Source organism: Pagrus pagrus (assembly GCF_965226575.1).
Source record: "Pagrus pagrus genome assembly, chromosome: 10".
NCBI classification, from domain to species: Eukaryota; Metazoa; Chordata; class Actinopteri; order Spariformes; family Sparidae; genus Pagrus; species Pagrus pagrus.
The window spans coordinates 8,708,487-8,726,054 of record NC_140194.1 but is presented as its reverse complement, the minus strand read 5'-3'; the positions used below and the strand labels follow the sequence as shown (position 1 = coordinate 8,726,054).

At 41.9% G+C, this 17,568-nt stretch overlaps 1 protein-coding gene across 1 annotated transcript in view; it reads right to left on the bottom strand.

The window, feature by feature from the left end:
• Nucleotides 1–17,568, bottom strand: part of grm3 (glutamate receptor, metabotropic 3) — a 42,393-nt gene that overhangs the window by 23,799 nt on the left and 1,026 nt on the right. The window contains 4 exon segments of the mRNA XM_084364539.1: nucleotides 357–712; nucleotides 715–911; nucleotides 6,572–6,631; nucleotides 12,928–12,996. Coding sequence (XP_084220665.1) covers nucleotides 357–712; nucleotides 715–895 — 537 coding nt within the window. The 5' untranslated portion in view covers nucleotides 896–911; nucleotides 6,572–6,631; nucleotides 12,928–12,996.

Genomic DNA, 17,568 nt, shown 5'->3' with positions numbered 1-17,568 from the left:
TGCAGGGCTCAGCTATCAGCTGATTTCTCTTGCGTTACTGTGGCAATCCTTGTATTATCACACTGCCATTTATCTGATGAAGATAGAAAAGCTTTGACGCTATCAACCAAGCCATCAAATGAATAGCACACTGCCTCATTACCTGGTTGCTAACGTTAGCAGTGCTAAATAGGCTAATATTAGCAACCTGTCCTGCCCTGCACTGATATTAGAGGAGCGCTACCAAGTGTAGCAACTTCACTGTTGGACTTTAGTTAAATTTCGGGTGTCATGTGCCATTAAAGGGGGAATGTAACATTGAAAAATGCTCCTCTATCCATATCTACTGTATCCCTCCCATCTATATGCATGCTCACCTGCTCCAGTGCATAGGTATCTCTTGAGCAGGTGTCCAGGATGTGGACCCCGAGGGAGACCCCAGGCAGAATAGTGTTGTCCGTATTGATTCTGTCTATGGCAAACAGCATGGCTTCCAGCCTCTGGATCCCTCTGTCCTCATTCACCCGCCCACACTCCTCCATCCCAGCACCTTTCTCGTGCACCGGGAACAGGCCGCCGAGCACCAGGTCTCCCTCGATGCGAATCTCCCTGCGGGACGCAGGCGGGTCTCCGACAGAGAGCAGGACGCCGCGACACATCATGACCAAGACTAGAGCGGGAATGCGGGCCACCATGTTGGACTCAGGTAGAGCTAGGATTGTCAAAATGTGAGGAGAGGCTTGACAGAGGGAGGTGGGGGACTGAGGGCGGAGGTTAGGGGTGAGGGGTTGAGGGTGAGGTGCAGAGTGCGCGGTAGGGTTGAGTCAAGCTGCGGCCGTGGATGCTTGGGTCTGTTTGAGGCCCATGAAATGGTCAGGGAGAGCTGGATTGGACCACACATGGAGGGGCACACCATCTGGACATCAGTCCTGCTTGGAGAGGAGAGAGGAGAGATAACTAAAGTCAGTGCAGGACAAATCACAAAGCTGTCAGGAGCTGCAGGATGAAATACTTTAGTAAATGTTACTATAAAGTATAAAGACAGCAAAGTAGACATTTAGTGGAGTTTGGGGACACTGTTAACAAGGGCTCAGAGTTGTTTCCGCTTCACAGCCAAAGCAGAGCCATGACTAAAAAGGATATGGAAGTGTTTGGAGATTGTTCCCCACTGTTCTCCTACCTCCCCCCCCCACTTACATCACCCAGTAAACTTTCTTCTTGTAAGTGTGTTGTGTATATGTGTGTGTGCGTGTGTGTGTTTGCCCCTGGTTGTATCAGGATAAGCCAGCTTAGATGGCTGGTTGATACATGAGCCCAGTCTTCTCATGCCACAGATCAGAAAAGCCTCTCTAATCTGATCTCTGTTCCAACAATTCTGCGCTCGTCCATGAGTTTATACCCCTAAGTGTATGCGTATGTGTGTGTGTGTGTGCGCGTGTTATCAGATTTATTGCTCCCTCTCTCCCTTGCATAATTACAGTGCGAGGACAGAATGCATTTTACCATGAAAGAAGCTAACTGACAACAATGAGGCCAACAACAGCTGATGCTGCTTATCGTAGCTTACAACTCAATTAAAGCTATCACTGTGTGTTTTGACAGGCTTGTTCACCAACATTCTCCGTGTTCATCTCCTCAGAGATAGCCTGAACTGTTCTAATAGACAAAACAGTCTTTAAAATTGTTTTTAAACGGCTTATCCGCGGATTTTACATGTCAAAGTCGGACCTGTAAGAACAGTTGTAATGTTTTCTGAGGCTCTGGAGGGAGTTTTGTCCCCTAAAGATATTGACCAATACAACTCACATGGTTTTAACATGCAGTCTTGATATCTGGATGACATTGGATCACTGACCTTTGCATTTACAGCTAAGTGTTAATGAGCACCACTGTGATCAATCTCAAATGAGAGAGGTGGAGCTAGTGAACTTTTCAGAAACCATGCTGCTGTATCCCAGTATAAGTAAAGTGATCCTGCCGTATGGGCTCAACTTATTCTTTTCTTACTTGCAGAGGAATTGGTCGTTTGCTGGTATAGCAGAAGAAGACCTCTCAAGTGGTGGGGTAAGTTTACGGCATGTTAGCTCCATGAAATTTGCAGATAATTAATGCTCACGGTGGATAAATGATCCATGATCTGATGGCTTTGGTGATCCTCTGACAACACCAACAGCTGACCAAAGTTTCCAATCATGACATATCTCAACATCATCTCGATGGACTGGCACAAACATTTTACAGGCGTTCGAGGTGTGCGATGATGAGATGGACCATCTGGAAAGGTGTCGCTAGAATATGTTTGGAAAAGGTTGGCACTTTAAAAAACTACTCATCAGGTGACAAGCCATCTGTCTATCACAGGCTAACTTCGATCAGGCCAACAGTAGGAGAGAGCTACCACCGGTGGAGACAGTTGGTGAATCAAACTCTTACCAAAGCCAGTCGAGAGAAGGGCGAAAACATGTTTTCCTTCAGTGCCGTTTTTTGCTCTACTTTCCAGTTCTGATTTAACTGATGCTGTAGCAGCCATGCTAACCTCTTGAGGGAAGAGGAGCCTTCATTGTCACTACTCTCACTGGTCCTCACATCTAAACCATGCCCATAGCTGCCAGTTTTTCTTAAAAGGTTGTTTAAAACAACCACTGATTGGTTCAACACCTGTGCGTTCGGCCACAACTGCATATCTTAAATCCTGGAGAGATGGGTTTTCCAGGACTCCTGAATCCAGCTGTCATGTAAGTTAAGGGTTGTTAGACAATGTACGCTGATGACTTGAGTGATCGCCTGACTTTTCCTCTATTGCCACAATGCGGTTGACATTTTTGTTTCTAAGTAAATGGCTTGAACATCTTTGGGATATATTACCATGAAATCTGATACAGACATTCAGTGCCCTTTTTTCCGCCCTCAAACATCCCGAGCCCGCCACCGGCTAGGGAACAAATTGTAATAACTTAGATCCTCTCTTATCTAGTGCCATCATCATGTCACATTTTTTAATTTGTCCAGTCCTGTGATTAAGGAGCTGCAAAACTAATGTGAGTCCCATGAGCCTCAGCCACTTTGTGTTTAGTGCTAATTAGCGATAGCATCCTAACCTGCTAAACTAGTAATAGCATTATATCTGGTAAACATCAGCATGTTAGCGTTGTCTTTGTATTAGCATTTAGCTCAAAGCACCACTGTAGCTTAGCACAGCCTCCTAGAGCAGTTAGCATGGTTGTAGAGTCTTAATCTGAAGAATGTAGCTGGATACAGATTGCATTTACACGTGTCAGAGATGGTCTGGCTGTACTGATAAACGTGCCTTACTGATAGCTTTCTGGTTGCAGCGAGCGAGATAACATATCCAGATATATTGCATGTCAATACCAGGTGGAGATGGGGTACTAAAGTCAGCATATCCCAGTCCCTGCTGCATCGATTTTGACCTTTTCCTTTTCTTGCAAGTTCCACAACTTTGTGCAAACGCAATACGAAAATGTCCAAGGATCCCAAGATTCAGCTCTAAGATATGATAAATAGGCAAACTTGTTCTTACTCTAGTCTCTCTCTTGCCTTCCTCTCTGTGTTTATATCTTTTCAACTATTTAGCTAATGCAAAGTCAGTAAAAGCCCTGAGTAGCTGAAAAAGCTCTCTTCTTTTAAATTCTGCCTCTCATGTCTAACTCGCAGTCTCTTCAGTCCTCAGGAGAGATAAGACGGAAGCTGGAGGTTGACGTTTTGACTATGAAAATCAATCTAGACCAAGGAGCAAACTTGTAGTGAGATTTCTGTTGATTGCTGACATTTGTGGCCTCAACCCTGGTTTGTATGTGTGTGTGTGTGTGTGTGTGTGTGTGTGTGTGTGTGTGTGCGCGTGAAAGAGAGGAAGAGAGAGAGAGAGAGTGTGTGCCTCCCCTCTTTGGTGGGCAGGTAGGAGGATGAAAGCTTCTCTTAGATGCAGGCAGCTCAGATTTTTCTGCAGGCGGCTGCCATACCTTTACCACTCTGCTCTGTAATATGACACACACGTACAGACAAACACACAAACCCAGACAAACACCCACCCACACGCGCACACTCAGACATACACACTCACGCACATGCGCAAACACACACCTCTGCTTTCTCTGAGGGGTTGACCTAAAAGCAGACTATTTCTATGTCTTAGATCCCTTCTCCGTCAACCATCAGAAATCTGAATTAGTGTGTTCAGGAAACACGTAGGAGACCCACAGAGTCAGGATATACGATAAATAATCATTACAGAGAGGATTGGAGTGCTGATACCCCCCTTGAGCCACATGATGTAGCCTAATATGGTCTTTTCATGTCCCGGATGTGTTTGCTTTCGGTTGTTTCCTGTCAAAATCCCACTGGAGACAATCTAAGATGCATTTGAAGGAAATATGATTCAACTCTTTTTGGAAGGACACTGATGGTGATGATGAAAGATTTGTATCCATGTACAAGCTGGTGTGTGTGTGTGTGTGTGTGTCCATAGTATTTGTTGTGCATTGGGGAAAAAAAAAGTACAACCTCCTTGAATGATTTCCAGTAATCCACTGAAAGTTCCTGGAAATAAACTCTTTAAACAAACTCACATCCTTATTAGAGGCCACTTTGAAAGCAACACAAAGGGGGAACTTTGTAATGAGCTCAGTTTTGAGGACAACGCTGCAACAAGGCTGCAGATGTGGCTGTGTGTTTGTTTTGAGTGTGCGCGCGCATTTGTGCACAAGCACATTCACACGTGTGTGTGTGTGTGTGTGTGTGTGTGTGTGATTGTTGTGGCATATGAAATTGTATATTTATGGAGCTGAGACTCTAACAACAGTTTCACTCAACGCCTTGCTCCGACACTATGCTTTAATGTAATTGGCAGCTCTTGAAGTCAATTTCCCAGAAATGTGCCAAATAATATCTCCCAGTATTTTTACACTGCTCTCATGGTGTCCACTGAAATTGAATGTTTGCTTCATTATAACCTCTTGGAAAGTGCCCAAACCCAGCTTCCTGTCTCAAGAGCAACTGTGCAAGCAAAACACACTGTGAAACAGAAACTATTTCACTTTTGGAGCCCTCTTTCTTTATTACTGAAATATTGCCAAGGAGTCTAAAGCTCAGGCCAGTGCACTCGACTTATAAATATATATAGGATCATAATATTTTACATGTTTGAGCCCTATATTGAAAACCAAGTAAACTGTCCTTATTCCAAACTCTGCCACACTTTAAATCAGATTGAAGAAAGCAGTTTTCTCTTCTCAAGCAGCCACATGATTCACCATGACATCATCGGTCAGTTCATGGAGTATGGAAATCATGGTGAGATTTTAAACTTAGACACACAACACACTAAAGTGAACACTTTTGTTTTTATCTTGTTTACTTTCTCAAGCTGAATATGGTCAGAATCAAACCCAGTAGACACATTAGATAATCATGGTCACTCTCAAAGGATTGTGAGATGTGAACCACTTTTAAACAAAAGTTTCCATTTGGCGAGCAGCTCTAAAACTTCACATGTCAAAACTTCTGACCTTTAAGACAACTGGAGAATTGTTCTCAGTAGTAGCAGTGGTTAACATCTTGTTATCTGTGCTGCATAGTGCCTGTGGTCAGCTCATATTAATGACAACACTGTATGTCTCAGTAAGTTGATATCACTCTGATGTCTGTCCATCAAACATGAAAGCTTTGTCAACAGCTGGTTAGCTTAGCTTAGCATGAAGACAGGAAAGAGGGTGAAACAGCTAGCTTGGTTCTGTCTGAAGGTAAACGCTCTCCATCAAGCTCATAATGAACATGTTTTACCTTGTGTGTTTATCCATGAAAAAATTAAATTGTGGTTCAATATGGGGTTATTACAGACTGTTACTGTGTCTCATTTCGGGGGGCTGCATCCTTTGAGGGCTGCATTTAAAGACTGAATGCGACACAGCGGTGCAACAAGGCCGTCCCATTTCAAAAAGCTCATTCAAACGAGGAACGCAGCCTTCCTTTCCCTTTCAGTTAAGGACCCGACCTGTTGCGTCCTTTGCGACCCACCACATCCCGAAATTCATTGGGCCGCTGGCGACGGTTGGATTTATTTTTCCAAAAGACAACTACAGTATGGTAGAAAACAGTAGCTGGATACACTTTTTAAGCCACTCAAATAGCTGACGATAAAAACGTTAGCTTCGTGACACAAGGGTAAGGTCGGGAGGAGCTGGTGACGCGTATAGGAAATTCCCTGTCGACCACACCGTCTCATTTAACAACGCTCAGCTCGGCCTTTGGCGGTCTGGGAAGGCCACGGCCGTGTCCCTCGAAGGATGCAGCCTCAGAATTGAGACACAATTTACCTCCTTCAGCCTTGTCTTACTGTGAGGTTGCCAGGCAACCAGTAGAGACAACAGGAAGTCCCTGCATCTGGCTAAGAAATACTCAGGTGAGCTTTAAATGTCCAGGTAGGTGTTACCTTAGAGCCAGGCTAGCTCTTTCCCCCTGTTTTCACACTTTACGCAAAGCTTACCAAGAAATTCACTAGTGAAGAACATTTGTACAAATACAATATATTCACTTATTGCATACACACACAACACATAGTCATTCAATGTCTTACCTGAATAAAGAAGGAAAAGAGCAGATAGCAGCTGGCACATGGCAACATCACCACAGACACCTATTACAGAGAGATGGGGGACACACATGGTGAGTAAACAACAGTCAGAAAACATCCTGACTGTCAATAGAGGCAGAGGAGAGAGGATCAGATAAAGGAGGAGGCTGACTACTGACCCTTCTCCCTGGGAGCTATGATGCAGAGTTACATCTGACAGACAACCCCATTTCACCTCTGACCCTGCTCAAATCTGAAATCGGTGAATAGGCAGCATACACACCGCCACACACTCCTCCTTTTGCTTCTCCCATTTCATCCCCCGTTTCCTCCATGGCATCACCCCTGCATCCTCTCCTCCTTGCTGGTGTTCCACTCTGCCCATTTATTTCCACCTCCCTTACACCCTCCACAGCCCTCGCTCTCCCCCTAACTGGCAGGGCTGCTGTGGATGACACGTATCCAGCTGAGAGCAGCCATGCAGGGTCGATGGACCGCAGTACGCTGAGAGGAGAGATAGCCCTACAACCCAGCCCTCTGTGCGTGTTTCTTCTGGGCTTGTCTGTGTGTGTGTGTGTGTGTGTGTTCATGCGTGTGCGTGCTTGTTTATCTATCTATAGTGCACTTCACAGACCCCACAGCTGCACCAATGACGCGAATCTCACAGTATGGGGAGACACTGTAAGTGCATGTGTGTGAGTTCTTTTTGTTTTTAAGAGAAAGAGAGACGGGAGGTTTTGCATCAGAAGCTTAGTTGTTACAGGACAACAGACGGCACACTATCAGAGGTGTATCAGTAAATTCATTGACTGCTTTGTGTGTGTTCTGTTCTCTTTCCATCTCTTTCTCCATTTCTATTTGGGCGATTAAGGCCAAATAAGTACAGTGCTGCTCATTAATGCCGAGAGGATGTGAGCTGAAAGCACATTAATTGCAGGAGACAGCACGCGTGTAGCCCTTTTCAAAATGTGTGAAGAGTGTACTACTTTTATTTTGGCCCTCACATAACAATTACGCCTGTGCGTGCCTGTGTGTGTGTGTGTGTGTGTGTGTGTGTGTGTGTGCGTAGACGTGGTGTCCCAGACTTCTGACAGTCTAACGAGTGCAATGGGCTGTGACCATTAATTATTTACTAAGTGCGTTTTTAGTCAGGAAAGACTGATGATCCATAAATAGGACAGAAAGATATCAGAAAACACAACAGCTCGACAGCCAGCGAGACATGATGCACATCCCTCGATCGGCACAAAAACACACTTGTGTAGGCTCTCGTCTATTCACCGGAAACTGACTTCAAAATATCTGGATAAAATATATCTACAGGGAGATGATGGCTAACTTGGGTTAAACCACCTTTATCACCTATAATTACCGAACCAAGATCAATAATTAGGTAGTCTTAGATGACTATTGATGCTCCTGTTCACACAGTCAGATAGAAACCAGCGTTTCCTGTATTGATCGGTTGATAGGTTCAAAGGTTAAAGGCCGTCTCATGCTAGAAACATAGAAATTGATTTCCCGGACCCGAAACTGAAAAGATTTGACCACGCAGGCATTGATCTCTGCTTAACAAAAGATCTGCAGTTTTGTAATTGGCATGCTGCGATAGATAAAGAAGTGCATTTGTGATGAAAATTGGATTAACCCGTACAAGAGGTTGTGCGCTTCAGGGGCGCACAGACTAAACCGTGCTCTCGTGTGCAGTGGGTACTCCAAAGGGATTCTCCGCTAAAAGAGCTTTTAACCTCTGAGCACTTCATAAAGTCTACGGTGGGCGTACTCAGCACTGTGGACTGTTTGACTGCGGTGAGACCTTCAAAAATGATTTCTGACAACTGTTACTTTAATGCACGGTGCGTCATTTCTGCCACTTGGGGGTCTCTTAATCAAAACAACAAAAACAAAAGGCGTAGTTTGAAGTGGTAGAGAGCGTGGGATCATGGCGTTGTCTTCACTGATGAGGTAATATATTTCAGTTGTGTTTAAGTTATTTTTTTATCAACGTTCGCAAACTTCCACGTTCACTGTAAAACCTGACAAACTGACTTTACTTAAAACACTTGAGGAAACAGATTAACTCAAAATGATCAAGTGAAGTAGACTTAAGTTGTTCAAACTTTTCAGCTTGTACAACTTAACAGTCTACTTGGTAATTTCGGAGGTAACAACAAACAAACAAACAAAAAGCTGCTTTAAACGTGAAGATTTCTGCTTTTCTCTTTTTTTTTTATAATTGTAAACTGAATATTTTTGGATTTTTAACTTGTGGTTGAAAAAAAAAAACAATTTGAAAACTTCACCTGTCTCTATATTTTAAGATATAATTGTTAGTTGCAACCCCAGATGTATCCGTTATGTCTTCCCACTGAGTTTCAATCACTTGTCTCCGTCTTCCTTCACTTCACAGTGTGTTGGTGGTGGTCAGGATCTCATCTGACATGGCGTGATTAAAAATGGCTGTTCAGCCTAAAAACAGACTAGGGTTGGGAAATGTGTGAAAGCATTCATCAGATCGGCATTTCATCACTGTAGAGGGCGGCGGGCCTGTCAGAAGGAGAATTACCCCTCTGTGGATGGCATCTATCAACTTAACTGTCATGTAATGACCCTGGGAGTCATCATGGAGCATCAGTCAACCACTTCATGGCACCGCTGCTGCTGCATCCTGCTTAATTCATGTTCACACCCCGCCAGTCTGTCGTCACTGCGGTCGATACATGAGGTGTACAGCGCGTTGCAATGGACAGGTAGAGAGTAATGGAGAGTATTGACCACAGTATCCCTCAGACAGTTACAGGAATAACTAAAATTGGTTTGGACAGAAACACAAGACTCTTAGGTAGAAATAATGTTGGTTGGGTTTGGCTAATTCAGTTGAGGTGGTGATGTGTAAAAACCAATTACTGCAGTCATTCCTCACTAATTATGAGAATTTAAGTGATACTAATTGTTTTAATTTGCTCTCTCGCATTAGCCCTGGATTTGTCATCCTCGTTATTGGGATACTAATTGTTTCCACTGCAGTGCAAGAAGCACAACCTTTTTTATTGAAACATGGACCCTGGTATTTCATCTGTCGAAGTAACAAAACAGAGTTATTTGTCATTTTCATAAAAGACATTCTGCATGTGGACACTTGTGGCAGTGTGTAGTGTGTGTGTAAAGAAGGTGGCTGCCAAGTCGCACAAACTGCATTTCCACGTAATGTTAATCGCATTTAAGTTGTCATTCATTTTGTGTTGTCTTGCTTTAGTGTGTCTCAAAGATGAATCAGGTTATTTCTCAATTTTTAGACATCTGTACGCTTCTTCATCTGTACACACGGTTGTCAGCGCTAATTTTTCAAATGCATACTTCAACAAAACTTGTGTTTAACAAACTTCTTTAATTTGATTTCTGTGTTTATGCTTTACGGAAAACCTGCATTTCTCAGAAAATGAACAAGATTGACCATTGCATGCATTAAATGAATGACTGTGCACTGGGAAAAATGGTAAGATTTTGAGTTTTTGCAGTGTAATTTGTACGCATTTAAATCGTTTCCCCTGCTAAATCCCCAAACTGTTTAAATGTTAGAGGTTATACAGTAACAGGTTTGCATTTAATAAAAATAATAATAATCATAATAATCATAATAATCATAATGCTGTATACACTATCCTTTATTGATTATTTCACAGTGACATTCACAGCTGACATGTAGTTCCCAGGTGTGTGGCAGATGCCCACACAGCAGTGAGCAGGGATTGAGAGGGTTCAACCCGTGCATTAGGAGTGAATTTCCAGGGGGAGTTACTACACCTGATGCAATAGTGGAGAAAGAGAAGGTTATTGTGGCTGTCATGTAATCATAACCTGAGAGAGAGGTTATGTAAATTGGTTGGAAGACGCTGTGTGACAGAGAGCTTTGAACGGTCAGTTTGCTCGGGAGCTGCATGGGAACCGGATCATTTTCATTGTTGTAAATATCTATTTTGTTTATGTTCAACACATGTTTCAGCTTTTCTGCCCTTTGATTAAGAACACGTGTGGCATGGCGCAATCATTTTTGTTTTCCTTCTGGATGTAAACCGGAAAGGCTCTATTTGTACTGAGTCATGCAATCCCTCGTGTGGCGGACCACGCCATGGAGAAATGAATGAATTAATTCATGCAACAATTATCTGGTATTAAAATCGGCCAGGATAAAAATGATTCAACATGTGACAGTGTTGACCTTTGAGCTTCACACTATCACTATACTTTAGTGATGTGCCTTGGGCCTGAAGCACTGCATCAAAAATATACCAAATGCATGCGAACCTCCAGTCGTTTGGCGTAATATCACACATACACTCGCATAACTGAGAAAAGCTCCGTCACCACCATCAATACCAGCTAGGATATACTACGCCCACGCAGCAGATTTGTATTGTTATCGTCTATTTTTAGATTGCTCATCCCAAACGTTTACCCAATATTGGATCCGTTCCTGGATATTATAATGCTGAGCTGACAGGATTTGGGATGATTAGAGATCACAACTGTTGCACCGAGTCCGTTAAATAAGCCGTCCTCGCATAGAGCACGGCAAACTTAACAACTCTAACAGACATTACAAGTTTCTGAGGGTGTCGCTGCTGAGTTACCTTCACTCTGTAACTTTCAAGATGGCACCTCCTATTGATAGCAGCCACTGCATGACCAGTAAGCCACCTTTCACAACCCATCCCACACACACACACACACACACACACACACACACACACACACACACACACACACACACACACACACACACACACACACACACACACACACATTGCTACCCTCCTCAAGCTCATCATTTATTAAAGAGTCTGATCTCTCTCTGAGACACACCATCACAGCTGTACATCCCACTGCCCTTTCACTGCCTCATCCCCTGAGTGTACCGTGTGTGTGTGTGTGTGTGTGTGTGTGTGAATGTCTGTGCATGCAAGGAAGGATGGATGTCAGTGAACGGACAGTGTAGTGCTATGTGCTGTGTGTGTGTGTGTGTGTGTGAGACCCAGTGTGTGTTGTTGTTGCTGATGAGAGGTGAGCTGTGGGAAGCAGCAGTGATTTCCAGACACTTCCCTGTTTCCTCACCAGAGCATAACGGTGTAAGAAACATGTGGAGCGGAGAAACAGTAGTATTTAAAAAAGAAAAAGAAAAAAACAACCCTGAAAAGACAAGAACTTTGAGAAGCCTTCAACTACAGACTGACAGAGTTTATGGGATTCATTTGAAGCTCGTCGTAAATCTCAATCTAAAACAAAATTATGATTAACAAAAGCATCGCGGCTTGGTCATCTGTCTCCGCTTCCCTGGTTAATTTTATGAGATCTTCAGCAAGATAATTGTGCTATGAATGTAAAGATCCTGCATCAATATCAATGGTCAATAATACATAATAGATCTTTTGTTAAAAAATACGGTAACCCCAAACGATTTAACACAATGACTGGGCGGTAATGACAATGTTTCTTTGGTCTTAGTTCAATCCCCTTCTGTCTGACAGTGCACAGGACACCACAGTAGTCAAAAATACGCTTTCTATATAATTTTATGTCCCTTTCCTCTCATATAAACGTCACTTTTCTTAAAAAATCTCCTTTCTTTTCTCCCTTAACAATGGCAAGCGACTTAGGACACTTCAAATAATACATCTTACTATATAATTTCTCAGTTACTGTCTTACATCCAATTAAGTACGCCCGGGAATCATTTTAATAACATTTTCCTCGAGATGCTTACTTGTGGAGATGAACTGAAATAATGTACAATGTAAATATATTGCCCAGTGTTAAATACTGTATCTAATGGTGTTATATGAGCCCTTTTTTCACATGTCACAGTGTAACTTAAAGTATTAAAGAGAGGACTTGCAAGACAGCGTAAAGAAAAGAACGGTCAAAATCAATACAAAAGAGGTCAGGATATCCTAATTCAAAGTCCAGAGTGAGAGTCAAACTCCAAAACTGCTGGATCTTTCAATTCCCATGATGAAACTCAGTTTAAGTCTTGTGGACATGTTTATATTTTTCTCAGTGAGAACAAAGACAATAACGTTATTCTATTACATTTTTAGACCCTCCTTGTAAAGTCCCTCATCTTTCCCTTTCAGAGTAATGTGCCTGTGAAAAAGGCTGCGATAATGCGTCAGGGGATAAAGTCAGAAAAGTTATGAATGGACTCCTGTTTGAGCATGCCAATGCATGAACTGCTTGTCATCAAGTTGAGAGTTTAAATGCATTTTGAAAAGAGGTCACAACACAGTCAAACCCTTTAAAAAATAATGTAACATTAATGGTGTGTGGGGGCAAAACAAATCATCAATGTCGAGGTCACCTACCTGTTTAATTAGTGTGTTAGACTCCTCTCCACTCTGCTGAGATTAGATCCCATGTTTCCATCCGCTGGTCTTCAGGCGTCGATGAACACATGAAACCAGAAAGAGAAAAGAAAAGACTGAAAGAGGGCAATTCATCATACTTGTTTATGGTGTATTCGGGTAAACTTAGTGTTTAATGTAACGTTAAATCAGTCATGTTACTTTAAAATGAGTTCAGCACCATGGACAGCAACATTAAGAGGCTCTTACATGCTGTGCTCAGGAACACCTGTGGAGCTTCATCATTATTCATAGAAAGCGTACACTGTTAACTTATGTAATGGATTTTTAATGTGACACAACATTTTTATTGTCTGCCACTTCTGTGTGTGGTGTTTTTTGACTCTTGGCCGTATTAAAATGTACTGTATGTGTCAAGAGAACAAGCTATTTGGTGTGGGGTTAGGGTTAGTCTGTAGGTAGTTTGTACTTTAGTACATTAGTAAAGATGTACAAGATGTTCTTTCTAAAAAAGTGCCAAACTGATTTTGAATACATTATCTTACGCATAATTAATAGGGCTGTCAATCGATTCAAATATTTAACTGTGATTAATCGCATGATTGTCCATAGTTAACTCGCGATTAATGGCAAATTAATCACCCATTATTTATCTCTTCTTCTAAATGTACCTTACAGGGATATTTTTCAAGTTTTTAATACTCTTATCAACATGGGAGTGGACAAATATGCTTTCTTTATGCAAATGTATTTTTATTATTAGTGCAACAATACAAAACAATGAGTAATACTGTCCAGAATATTCTCCAGAATAACCTCAAAGGTACTGCAGGCTCAAAAAATATGCTGAAAGCATAACATGCAACAACAGACAGGCATATTGACCTAAATATAACATTCCTTAGTAATACTAACACAATGCAGTGTCCAACTGTACACTTGTAAAGGTTAACTAAACAATGTTAATCTGCCTGCAAGCTGCAGCCACACATTTAGCTATCGCTGCTGAAAGTTTGTCACATGTAGAGTCGTCCAGGCGTCTCTGTTGCAAACTATACAGCGTGGTCCGCCACTGGCGAGGGGGAGGAGGGCTCTCTGCATCAGCTAGTGGTATTCGAGACTCGACGTACTCCGGTGGTAACTCAGTCCACATCGACAGTAAATGCAAATAACTTTGTTCTTGTCGAGGGAACCATCTGGCAGCACTTTGAAGCTGGACCTGCCGTTCAGAAGACCCTTTTCTTTATCCATCTCTGCTCAAGGACGTTTGTTTCTGCTCGCCATCCACAACGTTACTGCTGCATCGCGTCCTGATTTCCCAAGCGCGTTATTATGGATAAACTTTGACAGCCTTTATAATTAATAATCAAGCAATAGGTATAGATACATTATTATTAACTACGAAAGAATCATGAACTCATTGTTTACAAAGGTATTATTAATATTAATGTACACGCCATCAAATTTAAAAACATACTGCTGTTTAGATATACGCTATATACTGTATAGATTTCATATTTTCTGACTTTGTTGTCCCCAGAGTCAGACATCATTACACAGCAGCACCTTGATGACTGGGCTGATGGCAACATGCACACTGCACCAATTTTAGGTATTGTCTTATTTTCTGCAGAAAATCGTGCCATTAGAATAATTTGAAGTGTCTCAACATAGCGGCTTCAAGGTAAGCACAAGTCTCACTATACTTTTGAGGACTTTTCAACATGCTAATGCAAAGTACAACATGAAATACGCTGTGAAAGTGAAGTAATGTTGCAAAAGAAATACTGCAATTACAGTTAAATAAGTGATGGAATTATCATAGTTTTCCAATCATACTAATGAATAGCTGAAATATCCTTAAAAACATCAAGACGTCATGCACCACTGTAAAGTGAAGTAAAAGCCTTAGTGTACGTTTGTGTATAAAATTTATACTGACAATGAATTTGAATACAACAGGTGAAAAACAAGTAAGTGTACCAAAGTACGGCTCAGGTCAAGTGTAAATCTACTGATCACGGACAGGATATTAAGGACTGCAAAACCCAGACTGTGCATCATAAAGGCAAATAAAAGGTATACAAATAATGAAAATATACAGGGAGATGGTGTAACACACTTGTAACACATACAATATCATACGCCAAAAAAATCTTTCCCAAGGGCTGATCCTGCCAGCAGCAGTAGGCGGCAGCTTTGGCATTAACCAGACCATAGTCTGCTGCGTGTCATTAAGTTTGTCCTTTCTGATCGCAAATGATCCATTACATTGTTTCATCTGCGTTATGTTGTACTTTACTCCTTCAGTAATCATGCCACCTTCTTGCCAGATTTTCTAAAAGTAAAATACCATCACCCAAAACGCCTCATCCGAGTAATACATGAAAGATGGGAGATTTTGTGGGGCTTCTCTCACACCACCACTTATCTACTGTTAAATACAGTAAGCCAAATGTTTGTGAAATTTCAATACCCGCTCCCCCGTAAGCTTGAAAGGATTCTGTGAAAAGTTTTGTCCCGTGGTCACCGAGAAAATGTCCATAGAAGGTCAGAAAACACTGATGACTGTCTGTCCACATGCTCAGATCATACTGTGGTCCACAATGTGAGCAGCCGTGTTTATGTCAGAGTGCTGTGTGGATGATGTTGCAGGTGTGGTTTCAGACCTGTCTGTAGATATTCAGATGTGTTTTTTAAATGTGAAAACAGGTCAATATTGGAATTAACTGCATCTGAAATGAATTCTAACTGACCACAGCTGCCGCTGTGCTCCATGAATAAAACAACAATAAAGTCTTTACGGGCACATTTCAAGCTTACAGGGGTGTTAGAGTGTTTCACACTCAAAATACAGAGTATTATGTTATTGGCTGAGTCCAGAAAGCCGCTTTGCAAAGAAATCTGTGGCTTAAACACAGACGTTTTCATGGCGTTACACCAGAACTGACTTTATTTTTCTTTTCTTAACATTTTATGCACGGGATTTAAATTTGTGTGTAGTCAATGAGACATCACTGAACTTATCTCACTGTGTGATGCTGAAACTGATCATCGGGATCTGTTCGGACAAAACCCTCCGGTTAAAGTTGTCAGATTTATCAAACACACTGCTAAACAGATAAAAATCAATCAAAGGGAACTATCGGGGAGACCATCGGCTCATGATAGATGATCTACAATCAGCACGGCTTGTGCTTCCAAAATCTAAGTCACATCACACACTTACATCCACACAGAGCCCGTCTGCCAATTCTCACATCCAATAAAACTAGTAGACATCACTGATGCAGGGGCTTCCTTTCCCTATGCACTGTGCCAGCACACTGCTAACGATGAGGTTCTGTGCTGCATGCAGTGGAAGCTACAAGGCCATTTGCACACGCACACACACACACACACACACACACACACACACACACACACACACACACACACACACACACACACACACACACACACACAAAAGCACACACAATGATGCACAAACACAAGCTCATGTAAGCACATTTACCAGCATAAAAAATGCTGAAACTCAAGGCCAAATCCATTCACTGACAGACAATTCTGCCCTGACTCGCACATAGATGCACATTCTCATTACACACATGCACACGCACAAACGCACATACATCTATGGAGAAGCGTGTAAGCATGTCTTCAAGGTTTAACAAGGCCACCCAAAGCCCACCCACACTTGTGACACTGTTCTACACGGCGTTTGACCCTCACACATATAATGAATCTGCACTTAATTACGCAACAAGTTGCACACACAGACACCGTACACAAACACACACTTGGGCACAAACACGTGAAATCTGCGAAAACACACACACAAACATGTCATTTTGTCAGCAAAGCAAAAAAAAGAGATTTCAGCAAAACATATATTAAAACATGTTAAACACAAATTTCTGACATCATGTGAAAAGCAAATGATTCTAGTTTTACACACACAGACACACATGTGCATGAACACATGTTGACACCACTTGTACAGCCAGAAAATGTGCAAATTCTGCATTCACTCTTAACTGCTGCATAAGTCCTATATTATTATTATTATTATTATTATTATTATTATTATGATTAGTCAGTCTGCTATAGGACCAAGCCTCTCAGATATCTAGCGGTACAGACACTGTCTCAGTTCTTTCACTCCTCTCTAAAACAACACATAAAGAATAAGAGTCAATTAAAAATTCTCCGTACTCAGACTGTAGTAAGCCTATCTTCTGATGTCGATACTGAAATTGCAATACAGTTACAGACAGAGTAATTATCACAGAGGAAACAGCACTATGATTTTGTCAAATCTTCTAAAAATTCTAGAAACAGCCTTCAATGCAAAACATTTGACTGGATGAAAAAGGAACATGGTGTTGTCTTCGCCCGCTGCCTGTCGTTTCAGTAAAGTTTTGTCTTTAGATTCAGGACAAGAACAACAAGGGGCATTACCACCAAGCCAGAGTGGATCAATGGATGGTGAGCACATTAATATATTCCCTCATGGTGTCTTAAAACCATAAGTATGCATAACATCCATGCCACTGGGATCTGATCACACTGAACATACAGGCAAAACTGAAACAGTTGCTTTTCTTTTCTTTTTTTTAAATACACTGACTACGAAGCTAA